We start from the raw sequence: 25848 nt of genomic DNA on the forward strand, positions 1-25848 counted from the left end.
CAGTCAGGAAAGCCACTTTAATCCAATATTTGTTATCCTCTTCCACAGGTTTTAAATCACTCTTTTTGCTCCCCTCTACACCCTTATTGTTTTCCTAGTCCTGCTATGACCTTCTGGGAATGTTTTCATCGTGTAAAGCAACCTGCAGTTCCCTACTTTATAAATCTCCTTCATTCCAAGTGTTAACACTACCTAATTCTCTGCTTTAGAGAGGAAATCATGTTTGTTTTTTTGAAGAGCCTGCTGGGAAGAGGAATATTTGCATTTCAAATATTTTTTTTCCATTTCATAAATTGTCTTGAGTTCTCTTCCCAGCGGGCAGCGCAAGGCTGTTTATATAAGGGAAGAGGGAAGCTTGCTTTCCCACTACTTCCACAAAAATACGATTAACAGCGATAACTATGCTAATTATTGCCCTCGCTGCACTTGAAATGCACCTCACTGGCTGGAGAGGCAATGCTTTGGGGTAATAATTAACTCCTTTTTCCCTCAATTACCTTTTATTAGGGGAGCAGGAGGTGTCGGAGTAAAAGAGCCGCGTATCTTCCAAGGAAAGCTCGCGTTTTCCAAGGGAACCCAAGCGGAGGCGCCTCATTAAGAGAACGGTGCGGGACAAACACTCCCCATGGCCAGCTGGGCCTTGGAGCTGCTCGGCTTCTCCCTGAGCGTGCTGGGTTTAATTGGGACGTTAATTACCACCATCCTGCCTCACTGGTGGCGCTCGGCTCACGTGGGCCCCAACATCCTGACGGCCGTGGCCTACGTGAAGGGGCTGTGGATGGAGTGCGTGTGGCACAGCACCGGCGTCTACCAGTGCCAGCCTCACCGTTCCCAGCTGGCGCTGCCCGCCGAGCTGCGCGCCGCCCGGGCCATGATGGTGATCTCCTGCCTGCTGGGCGTGCTGGCAGCCGGCGTGGCCGTGGTCGGCATGAGGTGCACGCGTTGCGCCGAGGGCAGCCCCGCCAAGGCCTCCATGGCGGGCGCCGGCGGCCTGGGCATGGCGGCGGCCGGGCTGCTCTGCCTGGCGCCGGTGGCGTGGAGCACCAGCGAGGTCGTGATGGATTTCTACAACCCCGCGGTGCCCGCCGGGGTGAAGTATGAGATAGGGCAGGCTCTTTATCTGGGCTTTGTCTCCTCGGCCTTCACCATCTTGGGTGGGGCCTTGCTGTGCACGTCGTGCCTCGGGAACCGGGCGCCGTTCCAGGCACATCCCGGGCCTGGAGCGCCTCCATCCTCTGGGCCACCGAGTGGCTCCAAGGGCAACCACGCTCCTTCCCTGACATCCGCGTGCCACGGCGGCTACAGGCTGAGCGACTACGTGTGAGTGCCCCCGGATCTGCCTCGGAACTGATGTTGAAGTTTTTACGTGGATTCCTTCTTTTCCTTCCTGGATGCAGAACTGCTGCCTGCAGAACCTGGAAAATAAAGGCAAAGAAAGCTGAGATATTCCCAAGGCAGCACATCCCTTTGCAGGCAGGTAATTCAAGGGGAATTTTGTTAAAAGGAACGGTTTGGTTTGGAGTCGGTGCCCTATGAAGCAGAACCGGCCACATCTCTTTGTTTCTTCCCAGAAAAAGACAGAGTTTTCCCTAAAACCTGGAATTTCTTGGGGATACACAGTGATTTCCAGCATTGACTGCCTGCTCGGTTGCTCATTTCCATAATTCATGAATGTTTTGTCATGACAAGGTATTAATTTTGCTTTGACTTCACTTTTTGTTTGTTTTTTTACTGTCCCACGAAATACGAATTTCAATGGCACTGTGGCAGATGTATTTGACAGCCTGTTACAGCCAATGTTTGAAGTTCTATTACAATGTTTTGACCTGATCAAAATAAAATTTCAGCGCATTTTTGAAATGCATCGTGAGGGAAACAAACCCTCTCAGTGGCTCAGAACTGGGGTTTTTTTTACAAATGTCAGGAATAGAATGGAACTGGACGTTTGATATTAAATATAGTTTAAAAATTGAAATCAAAAAGTCTCAGAATTTGTCACATTTAGTTTTTGAGCAGATTCAGTATTCTGCACAATCTATGCATTATAGGGAGTGGAAAAACAGTTTCTAGAATCCTATTCTCAAATCCCCTGTAATGAAATGTGCTCATTTCTTAGGATGAATGCTGGTATTTTGTCCCTGAAAGTGCATTAGGGTTAGCAAGGATATTTCCATCCCCTCCAGCAATTTTTGGGGAACTTCCATTGGGGCCCAAGGCACCCTCCGTGCCAACACTCATGGATTGTGACCACTGCTTGTCAGGAATACCAAATCCAGACATTTCCTTCTAAAATCCTCACAAAATTCCATTGTTCCACAGTGCATTCAAACAATGAAAAACCAAAATAATGAGCAAAGAAGCCCAGCCCTCTCCATTTCACATAACAGAGAAGTCCCAGGCACACATATTATGATATAAAATTATGGCAAAAAAGAGAAATCAATGGATTTCTCTTAAACCAGAAATTCATAGGTCTCCCACTTTCAACAGATGGACCAACACACTGAAAAAAAAATTCCAAGACATATGAGGTGACAATTCTTCATTTGGCAAAAATAAAAAAAATCTGTTTGCAATTATATTGTCACCTTTTGTCACCTCCAGAGCTGGGACATTTCCCTTGGTTCCACTCTGAACTTTCCTTTTTGTGGTTGATCACCACTGCCTTTGGCTTCATGTTGATTTGAATTGGGACAGAGGGTTTTCAGCATTGATTCATGTTACCATCACCACTGTTTTCAAAAATAAACGGAATTTCTAAGCAATTTGTTGAGACCAACAATAATAAAAATGGTCTGGGACCCAACTTTGATTATTTGTGGTGATAGGACAATGGGAATGGCTTTAAACTGAGGGAGGGCAGGGTTAGGTGGGATATTGAGCAGGAATTGTTCCCTGGGAGGGTGGGGAGGGGCTGGGCTGGAATTCCCAGAGCAGCTGTGGCTGCCCCTGGATCCCTGGCAGTGCCCAAGGCCAGGTTGGACACTGGGGTTGGAGCAGCCTGGTCTGCCTATTCATAGAATCCCAGAATGGTTTGGGTTGGAGGAACCTTAAAACCCATCCAGTGCCATCCCTGCCATGGGGCTGGGACACCTCCCACTGTCCCAGGCTGCTCCAGACAATATTCCATCTGGATCAAGTCATCAATGCCAGCAGAAAGATGCAGAGGGAGCAAAGTGAAAGCTGCTCCACATTCCCATTGTCTCAGACCTGTGTCTGACAAGTTTGGAGTGCTTGGGGTGACATCAGTGCCAGGGCTGGTCTCTGTTGTGGCATTCACTGATCTCTGCCTGGCAGCAAAATCATGGAATCATGGAATGGTTGGGGTTGGAAGGGGCATTAAAGTTACATGGGCTGGGACACCTCCCAGTGTCCCAGGCTGCTCCAGCCCCAATGTCCAACCTGGCCTTGGGCACTGCCAGGGATTCAGGGGCAGCCACAGCAAATCTGGGAATTCCAGCCCAGCCCCTGCCAAGGAACAATTCCTGCCCAAAATCCCATCAAATCCTACTTGGAAGTCATTCCCTGTGTGCTGTCCCTCCATTCCCTGGGTGCTGTCCCTCCATTCCCTGGGTGCTGTCCCTCCATCCCTTGGCAATTGTCTCTCTCCATGGTTCCTGCAGCTCCTTCAGGCCCTGCAAGGCCACCCTGAGCTCAGCCCAAAGCTTCTCCTCTCCAGGCTGAACAATCCCAGCTGTGCCAGCCTTTCCTCCCAGCAGAGCTGCTCCATCCCTCTGCTCATCCTGCTGCCTCCTCTGGGCTCTCTGCAGCAGCTCCAGCTCCTCCCCAGGCTGGGACAGGGCTGGATACCAGTGGAAGGTGTCCCTGCCCATGGCAGAGTGTTGAAACTGGATGATTTTTAAGTTCCTCTTCAGCCCAAACTCTGTGATCAGTGACCCTGCAAACATCTCAGTGACAGACCCTGAGATGGACACAGGGAATGGACACAAACTGCACATCAGCTTCTTAGAAAGATGGACACAAACTGTTCATGGTCCAGTATGGATTTCTGGGATGTTTTTTTCAGCCCAGTGGAGGTGGTCAATTCCTTGGACTTTTCCTGTATTTCCATTCTAACAGGTCCAAGTGATTGGATATCAGCCTGAGGCAGGGCTTTGGACAGCCATGAATGCTGGAGCACAGTTCCAGGGGAGAAATGGGCTGTGGGTCATTAGGGGGTGTTTGCCATATATTGATAAATTCATTCACTTGCCAGGTTTTGGTGTGCTGGGAATACTCCTGTGTAAGGCTGCTCTTACTGCAGCAATCCCCAGCCAGGCAGAGTATGTGACAGGAGTAGGAACAGTTTGCAAAATCCTGGCAAAAATACCTGGAAGTGCTTGGATGTCAATAGAGGGAAATGTTCTTTTTCACAGAGCTGTGAACCAGTGAATCTTACTCCATGCTAAAACTGACATCAGTTTCTTTCTTTCTTTCTTTCTTTCTTTCTTTCTTTCTTTCTTTCTTTCTTTCTTTCTTTCTTTCTTTCTTTCTTTCTTTCTTTCTTTCTTTCTTTCTTTCTTTCTTTCTTTCTTTCTTTCTTTCTTTCTTTCTTTCTTTCTTTCTTTCTTTCTTTCTTTCTTTCTTTCTTTCTTTCTTTCTTTCTTCCTTCTTCCTTCCTTCCTTCCTTCCTTCCTTCCTTCCTTCCTTCCTTCCTTCCTTCCTTCCTTCCTTCCTTCCTTCCTTCCTTCCTTCCTTCCTTCCTTCCTTCCTTCCTTCCTTCCTTCCTTCCTTCCTTCCTTCCTTCCTTCCTTCCTCTCTCCCTTTCTTTTTTCCTTTCCTTCTTTGATCTACTAAAAGACATTATCCCTTCCTTGCATGCCTTGCTTTGCTGTCCAACATGAGAAAGATGTTCTTTTTCTCTTGTTTTCTTTAAAATTACAAACACAGCTTAGTCCCCACATTTCTATTATCCACATTTTCTATTTTTATCACTAAAGGGGCACCTGGACATGTTGATTCCCAACTTAATTCAGGTCATCCTTTCCAATTCTTCAGCCCATGGCATCAGAAGTCATATTTAAACCCTTCACTGAGAATCCTGACAATTCTTCAGACAGTTTCCCATAAACTCAAACATCTGAATGGTTTAAAATGTTCTATGGACAAGAAAGGCAGAACAGACCCAACTTCCCTCCCTCCGTTTTCCTGGGGGAAAAGGTGGTTAATTTTATTTTCTGCTTTAAGCAGGAGGAAAATACATTAATTTCATTAGCTCACACTTCAAAGATGTTTGGTAAGCAAACTGTTGGGAAGTGGGGTGAATCAATGCAGAGATTTGACCTGTTGAGAGCACATGTACAGACTTCATAGGGATGTGTGGATATTTAAAATGCTGGAATTCCAACTCCATTGACTTCCCTGAGGTCACAATTTCACCCATAAGCTCATTATTATTGTCAATACTCCCAAATCTATTAGAGAGCTTTTAACTAAAAGGCCTCCAGAGCAAAGAGAATCAAAGTCAGGGGGATTTTGCCCCCTCAGAGGGATGGGATGGCAAGAAAGGCTTTTGTTGGCCATTTCACAAAGTGTTTGGTATTGAGCAGAGCAGCTGCAACCCGTGGGATGTGTGAGGGAATTCTCCCTTCCACCGGAGTCAAGGACAAGCAATTTTATTTTTAAAATGTCATAATCACTGGTATTGATCGCTGGGGGTGCTCCCAAATCCATCCAGGCTCGGGCTATCACCGCTGTTGCTGTTTGAATTGCCAATTAGGCTGCTTTGCTAATGAACCTCAGCTGCTTTTCATGGCTCTCTGTGGGAGACAAGAGCTCATTGACAAATCCCAGCCTTCCACCCTGCCCTAAACTTTGTTTCATTTGTCACATTTTATCATTGCACGGGAAACACAGAGAGCAAAAGCTCAGAAGCATCGATAAGCCTTGAAAATCAGAATTAGGACTAAAGTGTTTGGGAGAGGCTGTGGCTGCCCCTGGATCCCTGGAGTGTCCAGGACCAGGTTGGACACTGGGGCTTGGAGCAGCCCGGGACAGTGGGAGGTGTCCCTGCCATGGATGGGGTGGATGATCTTGAAGGTCTCTTCCAATCTGGAAATAGGTGGTAAAGATCAGATAAAATGACACCAGATTTGGGTTACACCACGTTTGCAAAGTTAGATCGTTTTAAGTCCACTCACTCTCAAAAGGAAGTTGAGGATGAATAATCTGGAAATTGGGACAGTTCAGTAAAATATTTTCCTTTCACTGAACAGTATGAGCTCAGGGAATCAGCTTTACACTTGTTGATGTTCTCTGGAATTTTGTGGAATTGGTATTTGCTTCCTCTACAAGGGAAAACCATCAAGAAGTTACCAGCAGGAGAAAAGCAGGAGCAAAGACAAGGAATTCCCATCCCCAGTAATATCCAAGGGTTCCTTTGGTGACCTGAACACAGAACAAACGAGGCTGTGCTGGATCCTGATCCCCACAGAACTCCTGGCACCATGAGCTGGCAGATGTCCCCAGAAGTGCCACTCCCTCACCCTCTTTGGAATTCTCAACTCAACCAGGCTTTGCAATCTGGATCCAGGTTTTGGAATCTGGCTTTGTGTGATCTATGGGATCTATGGGCAGCTGATCCCGTGCCCAGCAGCACATCCTGAGCACTGCAATGAGCAGAACCCCAGTGATGGCACCTCAGGGTCCTCCCACAGCCTCAACTCCTCCTCTCCCAGAATCCCAAAGCAATCTGGGCTCTTCCAGCTCTGCTTTGGTACCTGCTGGCAGGAGTTATGTGGCAGGCATGAGCAAACTGATCCTTAAAACCAGAAATGGGCTGTGAACAGAAATTCTGGAATGTCTCGTTGCTTCCAAGGTCCAAACAGGAGAATATTGGTCTTTAGAGGACACAACACCCTCCCTTCCCCTGGAGGTTTGATGGTCTCTGGGCATCAGCTCCAGCTTTCCCTCAGTGTGACCAGGCCTGCAGCAATTTCTGTCAACCCAATCTGCTGCAAGATTTCCTTCTCTTTTCCCAGCCAAAGTTTCCTCTATTCCTCCTGCAACACATTTTGGAGGTGTGTTTTGGCCAACTTTGTTTGTATTCTTTGTTTTCTGCTTAATGAGTTCCATCACCTCCTGAGAGGTGTCCCTGCCATGGAATGAGATGACCTTTAAGGTCCCTTCCAACCCAAATAATTTTGTGATTCCATGATTTAACCTCAGAGCACACTCAGGAGGGATGCAAGGATTGTTATCCCCCGTTTTTTATGATGAGAACCAAGCAAAAATAAGAGTTTAGTGAATGCTGCCAAGTTCACTAGGGGGGTTTTAACCCAACTACTAAACCAACTGTGACCCCCAGTCCCTTGTGGGGTGGGATGTGGCTGAACCCTCTCATCCCCCAAACCAGCCTGAGATGCCAGAGCTGACTGGGAACAGCAGGGGACAGGAGCCTCTGGAGCTTATCCCAAAGTTCTGCCTGGCATGGGACACTCAGGGACAATCACCCTCAAAGTTCACACCAAGGACTCCTGGGCACAGGACAGCTGGGGCACAGCAGCCTGAGCCTCCCTCCTGAGTACAGGAGTCACAGAATCCCCAAATCCCAGAGGCTGGCAAAGCCCTCTCAGCCCCTGCAGTCCCAGCTGTGCCCCATGGCCACCTTGGCACCCTGAGTGCCACTTCCAGGTGCCACCTCCAGGGATGGGCACTCCAAAGCTCCCTGGGCAGCTTTTTCCAAGGCTTAACAACTTTTTCCATGGGGAAATTCCTCCTGATGTCCAACCTGAGCCTCCCCTGGCACAGCTTGAGGCCTTTCCCTCTTTTCCCATCCCTTGTTCCCTGGAAGAAGAATCCAATTCCCCACCTCACTACAACCTCCTGTCAGGCAGAGTGAAAAGCCCTTGAGCCTCCTTTGCTCCAGGCTGAGCCTCCCCAGCTCCTCAGCCTCTCCTCACAGGATTGACTCTCCAGAACCTTCCCCACCCTCACCAGGAAAGATCCATGTCAGGACAGAGGCACAGACTGAATCTCCATCCCAGCTCCAGGTTATCTCCAGCAGCTCCATCTCCCCTGCCCAAAGGAAAAGCTCATTTCAGTGGAGAAATCATTTCAGGATGAGCTGAATTATCTGCTACATCTGATTCCAACTTCACTCCACTCCAAGGGAGCCAAGTCCCACTCATGTTTCACCTGAAAGGCTCTGGAAAAAGGTCACCTCCAGCTCCCTGTGGGTTAATCACAGAATCCCAAAGGATGCAGCCAATAGCTCCTTCCCTATTTAAACACAGTCTGAATTGGGTATTAACTACCTGCTGTGTTTGGCAGCTCTCTTATTCCTAAAATAAATAACTGTATGAAAAGTCATAAACTCTATATTGGACTTTTTCATTAAAAAAAAAAAAAAAAAAGAAAAAAAAAATCAAAGTACTGTCAGGATTTTAGCAGCCTCACTTCTTGCAGTAAATCTGCTTCCACAGCTGTTCCTGCTGTACTGTGTCCTTCAGCCAAGAGTAGCTGCAGTCCAACATTTCCTTCTTAAGTTATTCCTTACCCAGAGCAAAGCCAAGGGAATTTTGGACAGGGCTCGCCTGCTCAAAATTATGAATGTGCTCTTATTAGAGCAGGTTGCATGTTTTATATTAAATATTCATTCAAATAACAATCCAGCAAAATGTTTGTCGGGATGAGAGTTACTTTGGCTGAAAGGACACATTTTTCTTCCAGTCTCCACCAAAACTCGCCCATATTTATCATGTTCAGGATCTAAGGGCATTAATGAAGATCTTGCTTGAACTTGGTTGAGCTCAGTGCCAGGTCCTGTTCTCCTGTTTCAGAGTTGCACCAGTTCAGGAATTGCTTGCTTGTCACTGGGGAAAAGCCTTTTACAAGTTTTGCTGCAGTTCATAAAAGGGGGGGGAAAAAGAAAAAAAGGAGGGGGAAGAAAAGAAGAAAGTGGCATTTTCTCCTCCTGCCTCTTAAAAACCTGCCTGTGTTGGGCTGAGAGCTACAGAGTGTCTTGTAAGGTGGTTTGATTTCATGGAATCATGGAATGGTTGGCGTGGAAGGGACCTCAAAACCCACCCAGTGCCACCCCTGCCATGGCAGGGACACCTCCCACTGTCCCAATGTCCAACCTGGCCTTGGGCACTGCCAGGGATGGGAATTCCAAAACCTCGTGGGACACCTGTGCCTCAGCACCCTCAGAATAAAGGATTTCCTCCCCAAATCCCATCTGTCCCTGCCCTCCCCCTTTTCCCATCACTCCATCCCTTGTGAATTGTCCTTCTCCAAGTCAAACCATGAAAGAAAAGTTTCCTCCAAACCCCCAAGAAGTTCAGAACTCCACACCTTGCTCTGAGCCAAAGCCCAGCTCCAGGAGCTGCTTCCATGAACAAAGTTAAAGATTAGCAATGTTGCCATCATGTGGCTGCTCCCAGCAAAGGCTCAGGCATGAGCCTGAATTTATGAATCCCAAAGCAGATTGTACCTGGATCCAGCTGTTAAAGCTCAGAGACAAAGTTTGAAGTTGTTACTGTTACAGGATATAATTAGAGTGATTGTTTTTAGAGCAAGAACAAGTGTGTGCAATGGATAAGGTGATACCACACCTCTGACTGTGCTCCTTTATCCTCAGGGATTTATAGATCATGTTGAAAACTTCACTCCAAAATTCATCTTGAGTTATCCAAGCAGAAATTCTAGAAGTGAAAATCCCCTCTTCCTGCAGAAAGCAGAAGGAAGAAAAAAGGACAAGGAATCAGTTTCAATGCTTTTCATATTTGACATGGCTTGAAAGTGAAATTTTAATGTTCTAGCTCTTGAGTTACTTTATCCTGACTGCTAGAATAATTTGTGATTTTCAATGGTTTTACTATATTTTTATTATAATATATCACACCAATATCACACCAAGTTCTTCTACACTGACAAGAAAAAAATCCAAGGAAAGGAACTCCCAGAGTCACATCAGAGCAGCTGGGATGCCCCTGGATCCCTGGAAGTGTCCAAGGCCAGGTTGGACACTGGGGCTTGGAACAACCCGGGACAGGGAGGTGTCCCTGCTCACTGGATGAGTTTTAAGGTCCCTTCCAACCCAAACCATTCCATGATCCTGTGATTTATTTGGAAAATTTCTTTCTTCCTTCTGGGAAGCTGGGAGTGAACAGAAACAATGGTGAATTCACCACCCCACCTGCTCCAGGAACCAGCACATCCCAGCTCCTGGCAAAGTTCTCCAATTTTTTGGGTGGAAAACCCTGCCTGGGTGTAAAGTGCAGTTGTTTTATTCCCATCCTTTCCCACTACCCAGGATTTCCCATTCCAAGGAATTATTGCCATGGACAATAACTCATCTTTTCCCTGCACTGTTTGCTCAGAATTACATTCTTTTATCCAGTAAAATATTGCAGCAGAAAAGTGTTTTGTGCTATTCCTGCTGATCTAAGCAAAGAACTCTCATTTGGCTGTTCCTGGCTGACAATTTTTTCTTCTTGTAATAATCCATTCCAGAGCAGAGATGCAGGTTTTTTTAGGGATTTCAAATTTCCAATATTGGAGCACTCTGCTAACACCTCCTCTCCTTGCAGAGTAAATCCACACCTTCTTCCCTGCCCTGCTATTTATTTGTAAGCACATCCAGCTGGTGCAACCCCACCGGAAAAGGGAAAATAAAAATATCCAGAGGCTCCTGCAGCTCCTGCTTTGCAGGAGGAGCACTCAGTGAGCTCAAAGTCTCATTTTGAACGAGATCAATTGATCAGGCTGAGATCCCACAGCCATTCCCATTCCAACCTGGCCTCTTTCCATTTCCCCCAGCAAATAACACTTCAAAATTCCTTATTTCAGCTTGGCAGAAATCAACCCAAAAATTCCTGCCCAGCTTATTTATTTACTTTTAGTAGCTGAAGGGGAGAAGTTTGTAAAGAAGTTTCTGCTTAAATCTTGAGGAAGAAAAACGCAGAGAGAAATAATTCCCTTCAAAATGAAGCTTTCCTGCAAGGAAAACATTTGAAGTGGAAAACACAAATAATTGCAGCACGAACAAGAAGATTTGGGGAAGTTCAACCCTCCCAGAAAAGATGGCAACAACTTAAAAAGACACAAACAGATTCCTCTCCTTTCAGGGGCACCAGGATCAGGTTTTCCCAGGCATTGGAAGAGCCCAAATTTATGCCCAGTTTCCAGACAGAAAGAAATCTGTGAACCTTTTTAATTATTCATGCTCTGAGAGGCAAATCCTCTCGGGTTGCAGGCACAGAGGCCTCAGGGCTGTGGCTTTTCCTGGGATTTTTCAGCTGAAGGAATAAGCAGCAGGATCCTCAACAATATCAATATCCCTGGGCTGGAAGTTTGGCAGCCACAGGAGGGAAAAGTGCTCCCAGTTTGCCCATTCCAGCTTTTCTGCTGATGTTGGAGACTCCAAGATGATGAGCATGGAAAAATTTCTCCTGCAGGGATGGGGAAGGAGGAGCAGCCTGGACACCCCCAGTTCTGTCCCTCTGCAGCTCTGTGAGATCCCCTTGGAAGGGGAATGGCAGCATCCCAAAATCCCACACCTGAGGAAGAACAGAGCTGCTGTGTGGGGTTGGGGCTGCTCAGGGAAAGGGATAATTGGGACCAAATGTTGGGATTTGACTTTGGAGATTATTGGTAAAAGCCCTGCTGAGTGAGGGCTGAGAGATCTCCCAAGCAGGAACGTCTGGAACGAGCAGGGAAAAATCCTTGGGAAGGACAGAGGGGTTTGGGACAGGAGGGACCTTAAAAATCATCCAATTCCAACACAAACCATGGCAGGGACACCTCCCACTGTGCCAGGCTGCTCCCAGCCCCAATGTCCAACCTGGCCTTGGGCACTGCCAGGGATCCAGGGGCAGCCACAGCTGCTCTGGGCACCCTGTGCCAGCCCTGCCCACCCTGCCAGGGAGGAATTTTATCCCTTTATCCAACCTAACCTCACTCTTTGTCATTTCAAAGCCACTCCCTCTTATCCTGTCACTCCTCCTTTCCTGTCACCTCCTCCAGGCACTGAATGCTCTTCCCTTGGTGGATTTTTCTCCAAAAACCCAAATCCAAACCATAAAGGCTGCCAGGACCCCTGTGGGTTGTTCCCACAGCCAGAGGCTCTGCTGGATGTGCAGTCCTGGGAATTTGTGTCACCTCAGCCCATGGCCAACCCCGTGCTTGGACACTGCAGTGCAGCCGTGGAAAGGGGTTTTAACCCTTGAAATAAGATGCACAGCTACACGATTGTCTTTGATGACAGGAAGAAAGAGAGAAGTTTATTCAGAAACACACTTGGTTTTATAGCATCACTCTCAATTCCAAGAGTAGAGAAAAGGTGATTGGTTCAGACAGAAGATACCCCATTGCCAGGGCCTGGGCACACACCACAACAGGGGTTCTATCTTGTTATTAATTCCTTTTTATTTTGACCAAATTATCACCCTGGAAGAAATTCTCCCTAGCCTTGAGCTGGACCAGCTCATGGGCTGGGAACAGAGCTGAAAATCCCCAACCTGGAATATTTTTCAGGCTGTAATTTTCTTACTTTCTCAATGTGTGTCCCACACTGCAGAGCCAGTTCCTCCTGGAAAAGCCTCTGGATTCACTGAGCAGGAATTCTCTGTTCACCTCTTGATTGAAGTCATCCTGCTGTCTTTTCCTCCTGGAAGAATTCTTCCCTGTAAAACTCTATTTGTTTCTTCACCACGTGGAAACAAGTCTGAAATGATCAGTTTGTAAAAGTAAAGAGGATGAAAAAACGTCTGGAAAGATGGAAGTCTGGAGTAGAGAGGAGTTTCTGCTCAGTTTGCTTTGCTTTAGGGAATGCTGTCACCTGCTGGCAGGACAGTAAGAATTCGGAGTTTTGTGGCCAAAAAAAAAAAGAGCCTCTCATTCCAGAGGGAAAAAAAAAAACCCCACCAAAAAACCTCTCAAATAAAACCCAGCCTGGAAAATGAGGTGTTCTTGGGTGAGAAGGATCCTCATTGAGCTGAGGGTCCTGCACAGGAATTCCCAAAGATTCCAAACTCCCTCCCATCCACTTCTGTTCCTCAAACATCATTTTTGTCTCCTTCTCCAGCCTCTCTTCACATCCCAGCTCCAATTAATCCATTCCTGTCCCTTTTCCTCTCCCAGCCATCTCCATTTCCATGGAAATCCCTCTTCTTTTCCAACAATTTCCCACCTTCCATGTGGCCAGAGTTCCCCAAAAAGTCTGTTTTTTTCTTGATTAATTTGATGGTCTTTATGTTATTTATTTAATAACAAAGTTCATATCAACACAGGGAATGTGCAGACAAAATACAGAGATTCTGTCTGGAATCCATGGGCAAGGATCAAGTAGATTTTGACCAGAAGGTGGTGGTTAATGAATGACAAGATAAATTAATATTGACAGCTGGGTAGCTAAAAATTAAAACTTTAACAGCACAGGAGCACAAGGTCTGGCTGTCTAAAAATTAACCATTACTACACAGCAAAATGTCTTTTCTGGAACAAGACAATCATGAATGAAGAAGTTACAAACTCTGCTTGAAACCCATCTGAAAAATTGCAAATTCTATTTGAAATCCATCTGAAAAATTGAAAAATCCACTTGAAACCCATGTAAAAAAAATTGCAAATTCTATTTGAAACCCCTGGAGCAGTTACCTCTAAATTCCTGTGGAACAAGATGTAAAAAAAAAAAAAAAAAAAAAAGCAGAAATCATCTTTTAAAAGCCAGAGAAATAAATGTCAGAATTAACTCTTAACTCTTTAGAATCCAAGTTTAATTAAGTCTAATGAAGATCCATCCTCATCACAGTGAGAAAACAAAGATCCCATCAAGTTTCCTACAACTTTTTGCTTGATTAATTGTTGAAATTTAATTGGAGGCAAAAGTTCATTTGTCTGAAGGAGTGACAGAGGTGTCTGTTAATATTTCCTTCCTGTGAGACTTTTGTGAGTCACTTCTGGAACATTTGTATTTCTGCTTTTATGAAATATTAAATGCTAAAAAGAAATTTTAAGTGTGGAAGTTTCCCATCCACTGGACTGTGTTTTATTGGCTAAGGGAGGAAAGGGGAAATTTCAATGTACACACTCAAATCCTGATGCTTCAGGAAAATCTCACACCTGCATTTCTTTTTTAAGTCCAGAAATTGAACAATAAGAACTTTCTGCTGTTTCATTTTTACAGCAGCTCTTCAGAGAATTTCTTCTTTTTGCTTTCTTGTTTCCTGCAGTTCAATTTTCCCATTTCTGTTTCCACATGCCAGTCCTGAGCTTTGCTGCTGCCTTCTGAATGAATCAGCTCCACCCCACAGCTACTGGGGAGCATTATTCTACCCAAGAAATAAACCAAAATGCTGGAATGACACAATTTCCTCTTTTTTTTAGGTCTTGAACCACATCAAATCTTATGAATGCATTCGATTCTTTTTGCCAGACAGTTACTGGAAGACATAAACACGGATTTAAGGACTCTGCTGGAGACTCACATCTTACTGGATGGATTTTTAATCCTCAGATTTCCCTGATTTCCTTGAAGTCACTTCCCAACTATTTCTCCTGCTGCAGAACCAAGTTCCTGAAACCTGGGTCTTCTACTGGCAGTTTCTTCACAGCTTTACATCAAACATGCACAGGGAACTTGAACTGGGAATTGAGGATGGAATTTTTGCAACAAGAAATGCACTCAGACATGGCTGCTTTCACTTCAGGCTGTGAGGAGTCTGCTCAGCCTTTATTTGTTGGACTCACAGCTGGTTTGGTCTCCAGCAGCTGCAGGAAGGGACAATTCCTCAATCCTGGCACGTTTGGGTGCTGGGGGAGCTTGGAGGCTCTCATCAGATGGCACTGGCCTCTCTGGAAGAAGCAGACAGAAAAATGATTTCAAATTAATAAATTCAGATTAAAAAAAAATCCTAACCTTGGTCTGAGAAAGTCCAGCACCTGCAACAACAATAAGCTGGAAGTACAAAAGCCTTTAAAAGAACATCACACCCATGAATTTATCTTTGGTTTCACTGCTGTAAAACTGTAGGGACAGTCACCATCAGCTGCCCCACAGCAGGGAAAACACATTTCATATTGCCCAAAGCACCTTTCACACACATCAAAACAATGAAGAAGTTTTAGCATTTGCAACTAGAGTGAAGATTTTTCTTACAACACAAATCTATAAAGGAAAAATCTGACTGGGAAGAGACTTGGCTGGTATTAAGAGGCACAAAAACTCACCATGTTCCTGTTCTGAGGAAGGAGGGACGGGAGCTGGGTCTGGAAATGCAGAGGCTGGGGTGTCTGGCTTCAAGGAAATCAAATTTATTCTCCTTTAAAAGAGCAGAAACAGTTATTTTGCTTATTAATTGCTTTATAGACATCATTTCCACGACTATTTCATGTCAAGATTTAATTCATATAGAATAAGTTAAGTGCAGAGGTAGTTCAGATGTATTTTACTGCACATTTTCCCTTCTTTTTACAAGCTGAATGGAGCATTATCCACTTCCAACCCCCTGCCGTGGGCAGGGCCACCTTCCACTGGAGCAGGGTGCTCAGAGCCCCAGTATAATCAATACCTGGATTATTGGCAATTTCTAAAAAATTACATCTTTTAGGAAGTCACCTAATCAATGTTTTAAGTCCCACACTGAGGGCCTGTCTAGACATGAACTCTTCTTTGGCAGGAGGGTGTTTGAACAGTTCTTGGCAGCTGAAGGCTTCAGGTACCATTTTTGTCCAGAAAACTGCACCTGAACACAGAACCACAGAATATTCTGAGTTGGAAGGATCAAAGTCCAACTCCTGGCCAAGACAGAAACCTTAACTGTGAAGGGTCAGGTGAATTTGCTGCTTCACATTTCAGGCAGAAACCTAAAAGCTCCACACTTAGGAAACGTTTTGACCTCTCATATTCAGCACAACAAAAAACTCCACATCAAGAGAGGCTCAACTCAGAGCCAGGGCTGGGAATTTGTGTGCAAAGCTCAGCCTTTAACTGCAGCACGAGCACAGCTTGTCCTGGCCCCTGTATTTATGACTGGAAAGGGACATCATAAATCTTAAATCTCACCTGGGTGTTTTGAAACAGGATTGCAGAGTGGTGAGGGTGACCCTCCTGGGCTGGGGGGCTCTGCTGCTCTGGGTGGCTGCCTGGCTGCTCCTCCTCTCCTCTGACAATGGCACTGGGGTGGCTTTGATGCCAACAGGGGTGGAAGGGGATGGCACTGGAGGTGTTTTGATGCCAGCAGGGGTGGAAGGGGATGGCACTGGAGGTGTTTTGATGCCAGCAGGGGTGGAAGGGGATGGCACTGGAGGTGTTTTGATGCCAACAGGGGTGGAAGGCAGCTCCTTCCCAGCACTGCTGGGGGTTCGGGGTTGGAGTGGGGGATCCTTGCTGGGAGGGGTCCCCTCTGCCAGCCTGGAACCTGGAGAAATCACTTTGTGGGACTGGCTCTTCTTGGCTTTCTTGTCTGCTGCTGCACCAGGAGTCCTGACGTGGATCTGGGGCTTTTCCTTCAGGGGCACTCCCAGCTCATCCTCCTCGAAGGTGACAAAGGAGCAGTACCCATCCGTGGAGGAAATGGCCAGGAAGGATCCATCACTGGACCTGTTTGGGATTTATTTATTTCCATTAAAGGCCAAGGTTTTATTTCAACCCTCACCAATTGATAAGAGCCATAATTCTCTAATTTACAGAGCAAAAAAAGGGATGGGTGGCTGCTCAGACACCGAGTGTGTGTCATAAATGAAATATAAACTCAAGGCAAGACTCAAAGTGCTGTGCAGAACTGGACATGGAAAAAGGACATTTCCCTCATCACAATAAACCTTAGGAACACAATTCCTTACCATGAAATGTCACTCAGGGTGTGGTAATGGATGTTGGAGACATAACCAAAGGGGAAGGACTGCTCAGTGTCATAGAAAAGCACAGAATCTTCAGAAGCAACAGCAAACACCAATCGATAGGGGAGGTTAAACAGGGCAGGGGGGGATTTGGGACTGATTTCATCTGCAAAGAAATGAACAGTGAGAATTCTCTTGTATTTATTGCAAGGAGGTGACTGCATTAGCCATTAATTTAAATAAAATTATATCATCTACCAGTATAAACAATGAGCAAAGAGCTCTTGCATAAAATGTAAAATTTAACATTTCTGTTGTCTGAAATTTACTCTTTATTTTCTTAGCTGAAAAAAAAATTGGCAGCTTTCTCCCTCTGGATTGCTACTGTTTTGTTTTATAAATTTTTCCCTGTGCTTTCCAGCTGGAATTTTTCAGCATATTTATATGAACTTTTAATATTCAAGCCTCCCTTTAGAGGAGCTACAGAGACCAACTGCAGATCCTCATCTCCTTCCTTTGCAACACCACAGATTTAAAATTATGATGGAAATAGAACAGGTAAATCCTGTAAGGAACACTACAAATTTAACCTTTAAAGAAAGGAGCCAAGCTCTGCCTTTCCACCTGAGTAATGTCAGTCTTGTTAAAATATAAACACTCCTGGACCCACAATAAAGCTGGATTCAAGAAATAAAAAATAAATTCTTGTGCAACTTCACACAATCCTGTCCCCAGGTCAGAATTCCTGTTCTGTCCAGTAACACCAGCACTGCTTCCTTGAATAAACACCAGTGGTTGTAGCAAACTATTCCAATTCCCTGTGATGTGGGCAGTTGAGACTAACAGGAATTATTTCACTGCATTGCTCCTCTGGTGCTAAACCAGGTTATTTATTTTGAACACAAAATGGTTAACAGTTGAAGGAAAATATTTCACAGTGTTTCTGCAGCCTGAGAGGTCAAGGAACAACATTTATCCACTCTATCAAAAGCCACTCATGAGGGACTTGAGGTGAACTCAGGGCCTCAAAATCAGGAAACAGCTTCTCAGATGTGGTACAGCACTGTCCTAGAGGAATGCTGAAAGGCTGAGACATAAAACAGTGCCCAGCCACATCTTTTCCCAGATTTGCTGCGGGTTCCCACTCCCTGAATCTTGCCATACCTTTAGCAGAGGCTCCTCTGAGCTCAAAGTACACAGGACAGCAGCGAACTGCCAGAGTTCCCTTGCCAGGACAGGGCAGGTGACCCACGGGCCTTCAGAGAGAAAAGCAGCTCAGAAAACAGATTTGCACTATTTGAATTGTATGTTTTTAAATAAAATCAGATTTTTATCTCATTAAAGCCTTACCTTTTAAGATTGTTTCTGGAGAAAACGTAGGTGGTGTTGGTAACGTTCTCTCCTGATTCCACACAGCCAGCTGCAAAAACAAGAGATTCCAAAATCACTCATCACCTCAGAGAGCTCCTGAGCACACACCTTGTGTCCATAAACATTGCAATTCCTGGGAATTTGGCTTCTCCAGAAACCTTCTCATTCCCAGGAATTAGGCTTGTCAGTTGGGCAAAAGCTGAACACAACTTTAAAAGGCATCCCAAATATTTATTTAGTGCTGGTTTTGTTTCCCTTATACACTTCTCTCTTCAAAGCTGCTTTTTGATGTTGCCAGACATCAATAAAGGCAGGGTTTGGACAGGCACACAGGGATCCCCCCTTGCAGGGCTGTTTTTACTCTGAATGCAGAATGTTCTGAGGGAAGGACCAAACAGAAATCAGTCCAAAAACCCCACTCATTAGCCTTCATTTCTATCTTAAGACTTCTGGTGTTGCAATTTATTCAGCAAAATGCCATAAATATAATTTCTATCACAGGAGAAAGTCGATGTTGTGGATTGTTAATGGAGAGTATTGTGTGGAGTTTTTATTTTCTTGGCTTAATTAGGATAAATCATTATCCCTGAGATGTAGGAAATATTAAAGAACATTCAAATTAGAATATAATAATTGAGGGAGCTGGGAAAGGGGCTGAGGCTGGAGAAAAGGAGGCTCAGGGGGGACCTTGTGGCTCTGCACAAGTCCCTGGCAGGAGGGGCAGGGAGGGGGGGTCGGGCTCTGCTCCAGGGAACAGGAACAGGAGGAGAGGGAACGGCCTCAGGCTGGGCCAGGGCAGGCTCAGCTTGGACAGCAGCAGGAATTTCCCCATGGAAAGGGAGCTGAGGCCTTGGCAGGGGCTGCCCAGGGAGTTTTGGAGTGCCCATCCCTGGAGGTGGCACCTGGAGGTGGCACTCAGGGTGACAAGGTGGCCATGGGGCACAGCTGGGATTCCATAACCTTGGGAATCTTTCCCACCCTCAGTGACACAAGGCAAGTGCCAGGAGATGTCCCCACACCTGGAGTGAGCAGATAGGAGCCATCAGGAGTGAAGCTGAGCCTGCGGAAAAATGACTTCATGCTGTCATCGTGGAACATCCGAAAACTCCTCGCCTGCAACGGGAACACAGCACTGGAGAAAAGGGCAGGAATGTTCCAGCTGCAACCCCAGAGACACAAAACATCCACCTGAACACTTCAGCCTGATGGAATTGTTCAAATGAAACCTTTTAAAAGCCATGGCTCCTTCAAGATCTCTATAAATTCTTCACAGCTAAGAAAAATAATTCCTTGATCCCTCTTGAGCTGCGAAGCAAAACATTCCCAGAGCTGTCACCTTCAACCAGCCATCAAAAAATAAGTCATAACCTGGAGAACAACATTATTTAACACCCAGTGGTGCTCAAGCAGCTCCTTCTAAGCCCAGGATTAGAGGTTAAAAGAGAACAACTCTCATGGCAAAGTGCCTGTTCTTCAGTGTCTCTAAAACTCCTACAAATGTTTTTCCCCCAAAAGAAAAGGAGTGAATAGAAGGGATTAAGAAAGTTATGGCCAGCTTGGAGGTGTTATTTTATTATCACTTAAAGCTGTTTGGGAGGAAAAAAAAACTCTTTGTTTTCCCTCTTAGGGTTAGAATTTCCTAAATTATCCCTAACTCCTATTTTTCTTCAAAATCTAACTACCTTCTTGAAAATTCCAGGCTAACTTTAAAATATTATTACTATGTCACATCCATTAATAAACTCCCAGCTACTGCCAGGTATGTCTGAAAATTTTCCTGTTAAGAACTATTTTTTTCCATGCTATTTTTAACTTTTACAACTAAGGGATTGTGTTACTGCTTTAATCAGCAAGAAATTTTGGGGCTGTGGTTTGGGGATGATGATGGCCACAGAAGTGGACACAGGGTTTGAGGTGCAAAAGTCTTTTCCATTCTTGGCCTTGCTGCTGATGCCCAATTTGCCCTCACACACCCCATGCTGGTTGTCCTTACTCCCTTTTGGCTCTCATGGGGCTGCAGGTGACTTCCAGGTAGATTTATTCCATGTTTTCTCTGGGATTGAGGCTGCAGTGCCAGGATGGAGCTCTGACTGTTCTAAATATGGGAGTGGATGAGGGTGAAGTTCTCTTCCAACCTTGATGATTCTGTGACATGGGAATTATTTGAATGGAAAATATTTGATCCTTTGTTTTCATGGAACAAAAAGTTGAGATAAAAGAGCCCTCAGCAGAGTTTCCAGCCCCAGCCTCACCACCTACCTCTCCTTCAGCTCCTGAGCCCGATGGCATCTTGGTGACATTGAAGGCCACTCGCTTGGTTTGGGTGCTGTAAACTCGCAGGACCCTGGGAGGGAGAGCAGAGTCAGCCAGCAGGGAATCATGGAATGGGTTGGGATGGGAGGGAAATGAAAAATCATCCATTCCATGGGCAGGGACACCTCCCACTGTGCCAGGCTGCTCCAAACCCCAGTGTCCAACCTGGCCTTGGGCACTGCCAGGGATCCAGGGGCAGCCACAGCTGCTCTGGGAATTCCAGCCCAGCCCCTCCCAGGGAACAATTCCTAATTCCCAAAATCCCATCAAATCCTACTCTGAAGCCATTCCCTGGGTGCTGTCCCTCCATTCCCTGGGTGCTGTCCCTGCATTCCCTGGGTGCTGTCCCTCCATCCCTTGGCAATTGTCTCTCTCCATGGTTCCTGCAGCTCCTTCAGGCCCTGCAAGGCCACCCTGAGCTCAGCCCAAAGCTTCTCCTCTCCAGGCTGAACAATCCCAGCTCTCTCAGCCTTTCTATGAACAGCTTCCTTTCACCTCAAGTTTCCCAAAAATGCCCCAGGACCTCTCTCCTCACTCAGCACCTCAAAATATAAATCGGGACCACTAATTAACCATTAATTAAAATTCTCCTCATGAGACACCACCAGAGGAATGTGTTTTAATGACTAAAGAACCAATGAACCCCTCACAACGCTTGGACTCCACAAGGTTTGGAAAGTCCCAGCACATGGATTTATGGAGGAATGAGGGAATTAGGAAAGTGCCAGGCTCTTCCTACCTGCACTGTGGGTTCCTCAAGATTGGGAACTCACCTTAAAAACAATTAACTACATCTCCATCAGTCATATCATCATGGAATGCTTTGGGCTGGAAAGGACCTTAAAGATCATTTAATTCCACCCCTACCATGGCAGGGACACCTTCCACTGTCCCAGGCTGCTCCAACCCCAAGGATGAATTTATCAGTTCATTAACACAACCATGCAGCACTCTCTTAACAGTATCAAGAGTGATCAATAACATAAAAACTTAATTCCTAAAGGAACACTCCTACAAAAGTTTATTTGCTGCTAAGAGAGACTGTAGGAATTGTTTACCACAATCCAGAAAATGAACTAAAATATCATTTTACTTTCACATCAACTTGCTTACACAACAAAGTGAATAACACAAAACCTCATGTTTATCTGGCATCCTTCCTTTTAATTCATCCCCCTGGAAAAAGGAAGGTTCAGGAAAAACACTCAGACCAACAGCTCACCTGTCACAACTCAGGGTTGCAATATACTGGCCTAGAGGATCCCAGGTTACTCCTTGGACATAACTCTTGTGCTCATTAAATATTGAAACTTTCTGTCCTGAAAGTACAAACAGCTTTCAGATCATAAATTCAAACGTATTTCCAAACATTTCAGACATAAAACAAGACAAAAAAATGCTTCAAGACAAAACAAGACAAAAAAACCAGACATAAGACAAAAAAAAAAGACAAAAAAAAAGTAGGGAAATAATTTTTTAAACATTAAAAGTGTTCACTGGATGGTGGCTGATAAGAATGTCAGCAAAAGTTGCTTTTCAAGTGTCAGTTTAAGGTTTGTTCACTACAAACTTAGTAATTAATTAGAATTAATACTAGATTAATATCAGAACTCAGCTAAGCAAAGGTAGGAGCTCTCTGACCCCACTGATGTTCCACAAGGGAAGGTCTCAGAGCCAAAACATTGATGAGACAAAGCTACAGAGAATTTTAGAAATATTTTGTAGAATACTGACCACAGGTGGGATTTTTCCTATTATTTGTTGCTTTCTTGCAAGGAAATACCAGAAGCTGACAAGTTTCAAAGAAAATAAACAGCTTTTCAAAAGGAAGACCCAAGAAGAAAGAAAAGAGCTGAGGCAATGCTGCACCAAAAAGTGGAGTAAGGACTACAGAAGATGTTTGTGCAAGAGTTTTGGGGGGTAAAAAATGCGTGAAGTTATTTCCTAAATACTCCAAGGTGAACACATTCCTCAGGTGGAAATTTTGTTGGCCTGAGAATATTTTATATCTATTTATAGAAGGGCCTCACAGACTCAGAAAATCACACAGAAAAACAATCACATAAAAAGATGTTTCCCATTTTTTTGGAGGGGGGGAAATGCCATGAGGCACTTCCAGCACATCTGGAATTCCAAGGGATAACTGCAGCATTTACCTTTATTGACATCCCACATGATTGCTGTGTTATCCACAGAAGCAGATGCCATGTAATTCCCATCTGAGGTCCAACAAATATCATACACATCTTCCAAGTGGCCTCTAGAAGGCAGGAGAAACCAATTATTAACTTGAAAATTAAAAGCTACGTATGAATTTATGAATTTTTAGGTTAAAAAAAAAAAATATCAAGAGGCCAATAAAGGCTCCTGCTGGTGCTTCAAGCACTTCTGCAACTCTTCTCACACCAAGCTCAGCAGCTGCCAGGAACTGCTCCTTCAGCTTAAAACTATTGTCCCTTGTCCTGTCATCACCTGATTATTTAAAATGCCTCTCTCCCTCTTTTTTTTGAGTCCCATTAACGGGGAGTTAAAAGGATTAATATTAGAGCAAATAAACAAAAACACTGAAAAGAAAACCAAACTCACCAAATAATAAATTACCTTAAAGTTTTAACAACTGCCCAGTTCTCCTTGTTGAGCTGAGCTTCATCATCATCCTGAAAAACCAACGGCTCCAACTCTTTGCTGTCATTCAGCTTCCACAGCAAAATGACAGCATCTGTGGAAGAAAGCACAGGAAGCTGCTTCATTTCCCACTCCCTTTTGCTCATGGAAAACACAATGCAGGTGGATTTTATTGAGTTTAACTTCAAAATGATGCAGGATGAGACAGAGGAGAAGCAGCTCTCACCATCCCCTCCTGAGGCCAGGATGTCCCCGCTGGGAGAGAAGCGCACGACGTTCACGGCCTTGGTGTGGCGAGCCAGGTTGGACAGGAATTCCACGATGGCTTTTCCATCTGGGCCTTTCTCCACTTTCCAGATCTACTTAAGGGCAAGATGTGATGTCACAGGATCATCAAGGTGGGAAGATATTGTGTTTGATCTTTTTTTTCTCTTCTGCCAGACTCGGGATTAAAAAGCTCGAGAGACAGCATTTCACATTCGGACTGAGATGTTTATTAATTCTTATTTTTGTCACAGTGAGTGCTACAGCATCAAGCTAACAAGCTAAAAATGGTGAAATGGTGATGTATCTTTCTCGTTACAAGGTCTTTTAAGGCCTAACTGTTCAGTTAAGAACTAACACTTAAATTATTTTTACTTTTCACCCAATGACCAACCACTCGTGGCCTGTAATACAGAATTTTCTATCCAATTAAACAAGATCTCACCTAGACCCATGAAGAAAGAAACCTCTGCCCCAAAACCTCCATCTTGCCTACATTCCAAAACCTTAAATTCCGAATTTTCCACCTTGTGATATTACACACTTTTATCCAAACTACACAATAGTGATTCTAATTCTATCATTCCATTCTCCACGGCTTCAGGTCAAATGCAGAGTTCTCCTGAGGGTCAGTGCCTGTCAGCACAGAAAGTCTGAAATTCTCAGTGACCAGGGCTCCAAGAGAAAGGGACTTTCAGGGTCACCCAGTGCCAGCAGCATCCCCCAAACCCTGTCCCCAAGGGCCACATCCAGCCTGCTCCTGAACACTCCCACAGACAGTGACTGCAAACCTCCCTGGGCAGCTCATCCCAAGGCCTGACCACTCTGCCAGGGAAATTTTCTTTGCCAATCTCCACCCTGAGCCTGCCCTGCTGCAATTTGAGGCCATTTCCTCTCCTCCTTTCCCTTGGGACATGGCAGGAGAGCTTGACCCCACCTCACTTCACCCTCCTGGCAGGGAGCATCTTTTATATCAAAGAAAACTGACATTTTTCTAGCCCTAAAATATGTATTTAAAAATCCCTAAAATATATGCACCATCAGGGAAGAAGAGGTCAGTTTGCCATTGAGGAGACAACTGGAACAAACTGCTACAGAGACTATTTACAAGAGTATGTAAGGACAATGGGGAGTGGCTTCAAACTAACAGAGATGGTTTAGACTGAATATTAGGATGAAATCCTTCCCTGGGAGGGTGGGCAGGGGCTGGGATGGAATTCCCAGAGCAGCTGTGGCTGCCCCTGGATCCCTGGCAGTGCCCAAGGCCAGGTTGGACATTGGGACAGTGGAAGATGTCCCTGCCATGGCAGGGGTTGCACTGGATGAGATTTCCAACCCAAACCACCCTATAATTCTACAGACAGCTGCACAATCTTATATTCTTCTCTGAAACCACCCATTCCCTGCCAATAACTCAGTATTTCGGATAGTGAAACCAACGCGATATTTTGGATAATGAAACCAGCCCGGTATTTTGGGTAACGAAACCAACTCGATATTTTGGATAACAAAACCAGCCCGGTATTTTGGACAGCCAGGCCCAGGCGTGGCTCACCCTCACGGCCGTGTCCACCCCAGCCGAGGCCAGGCGATTGATCCTCCCATCCGCTCCATGCTGGAAATCCAAGCTGTAAACCGGCTCCTTATTGTGCCACACTATTTCACAGGTGATGACCTTCATGTTTCCTGGAAAAAACACAACAAACCCCCCATCAATTCTTGTTCCTCAAGGCTCGGGAGAGGCCAAACTTTGTGCAGATTTGCCAAGCACCGCTGGCAGAGCCTGGAATTGCACCGCAGTCATTGACAGGATGCTTTGAGGAAGGCTGTTTCTAAAAGTTGTGATTATTATCGCTGAAGTTCCTGTTTAGGGATTGCAAGAGGATTGTACCAAGCCTTGTGCATCGGTTTAACACTTGAGAGAAAAACTTTTTTTGGAGGAAATAACCCCATCCGGAATCCAAACAACGAGCGGGGCACGGGCGGCCCTGCGCGGGCTGGGGAAAGGCAGAGGCGCTGCCGGCCGCTCCCGGAGCTCCGGGGATTCCCAATCCCGCTCTCCAGACCTCGGGGACCCCCAATCCCACTGCTCAAAAAAACCCAAAAATCCTCAAAAAATCCCAAATCCCCCCCCCCCCGCCCTCCTCTCACCTGGGCCCGCCCGCGGCTCCCGCGCGCTCCCGCCGCGCCCGCCCCGCGCATGCGCGCGCCCGCCCCGCGCGCCGCCTCAGGAGCCCTCAGGGGCGGCCGGCGGGGAAAAATAAACCCGCAAAAACATCGAAATTAACCTAAAATGAGAGAAAAAAACCAAAACCCAATGCTTGCACCTCCCCAGAAGAGTATTTGTGTTGTTTTTTGTTTTTGTTTTGATGACATACAAACAGGTCAAAGGTTAAAAACCAAACTAAAGAATTCCCAAAACGTGTAAACTCACAAGAATGTTTGAATATGTATAGTCTTCTTCAAGAATATACAAATAACTAATATAATGAA

General features: G+C 45.4%; 2 protein-coding genes across 3 annotated transcripts; one reads left to right on the top strand and one right to left on the bottom strand.

The window, feature by feature from the left end:
• Nucleotides 1-521: 521 nt before the first annotated feature.
• On the top strand, nucleotides 522-1324 carry CLDN14 (claudin 14). Its single transcript, XM_014880619.2, has one exon. The coding sequence runs from the start codon at nucleotides 626-628 to the stop codon at nucleotides 1322-1324; it is 699 nt and encodes a 232-aa protein (XP_014736105.1). The 5' UTR covers nucleotides 522-625.
• A 12377-nt stretch (nucleotides 1325-13701) lies between these two features.
• Nucleotides 13702-25551, bottom strand: CHAF1B (chromatin assembly factor 1 subunit B). Of its 2 annotated transcripts, XM_088160502.1 has the most exons (15): nucleotides 25507-25548; nucleotides 24911-25041; nucleotides 23318-23450; nucleotides 23068-23185; nucleotides 22623-22726; nucleotides 21689-21785; nucleotides 20413-20497; nucleotides 19173-19266; nucleotides 18133-18202; nucleotides 17947-18038; nucleotides 16786-16948; nucleotides 16209-16543; nucleotides 16007-16166; nucleotides 15172-15263; nucleotides 13702-14796 (listed from the first exon to the last, which is right to left on the bottom strand). In XM_088160502.1, the coding sequence occupies exons 2-15, from the start codon at nucleotides 25034-25036 to the stop codon at nucleotides 14675-14677; spliced, it is 1791 nt and encodes a 596-aa protein (XP_088016628.1). In that variant the 5' UTR covers nucleotides 25037-25041; nucleotides 25507-25548; the 3' UTR covers nucleotides 13702-14674. The 2 variants fall into 2 exon arrangements, with proteins under 2 accessions (XP_088016628.1, XP_088016627.1); XM_088160501.1 differs by having other exon boundaries at nucleotides 16007-16543; nucleotides 25507-25551.
• Nucleotides 25552-25848: the final 297 nt, after the last annotated feature.

This window comes from Sturnus vulgaris, chromosome 2 (assembly GCF_052056855.1).
Source record: "Sturnus vulgaris isolate bStuVul1 chromosome 2, bStuVul1.hap1, whole genome shotgun sequence".
NCBI lineage: Eukaryota > Metazoa > Chordata > Aves > Passeriformes > Sturnidae > Sturnus > Sturnus vulgaris.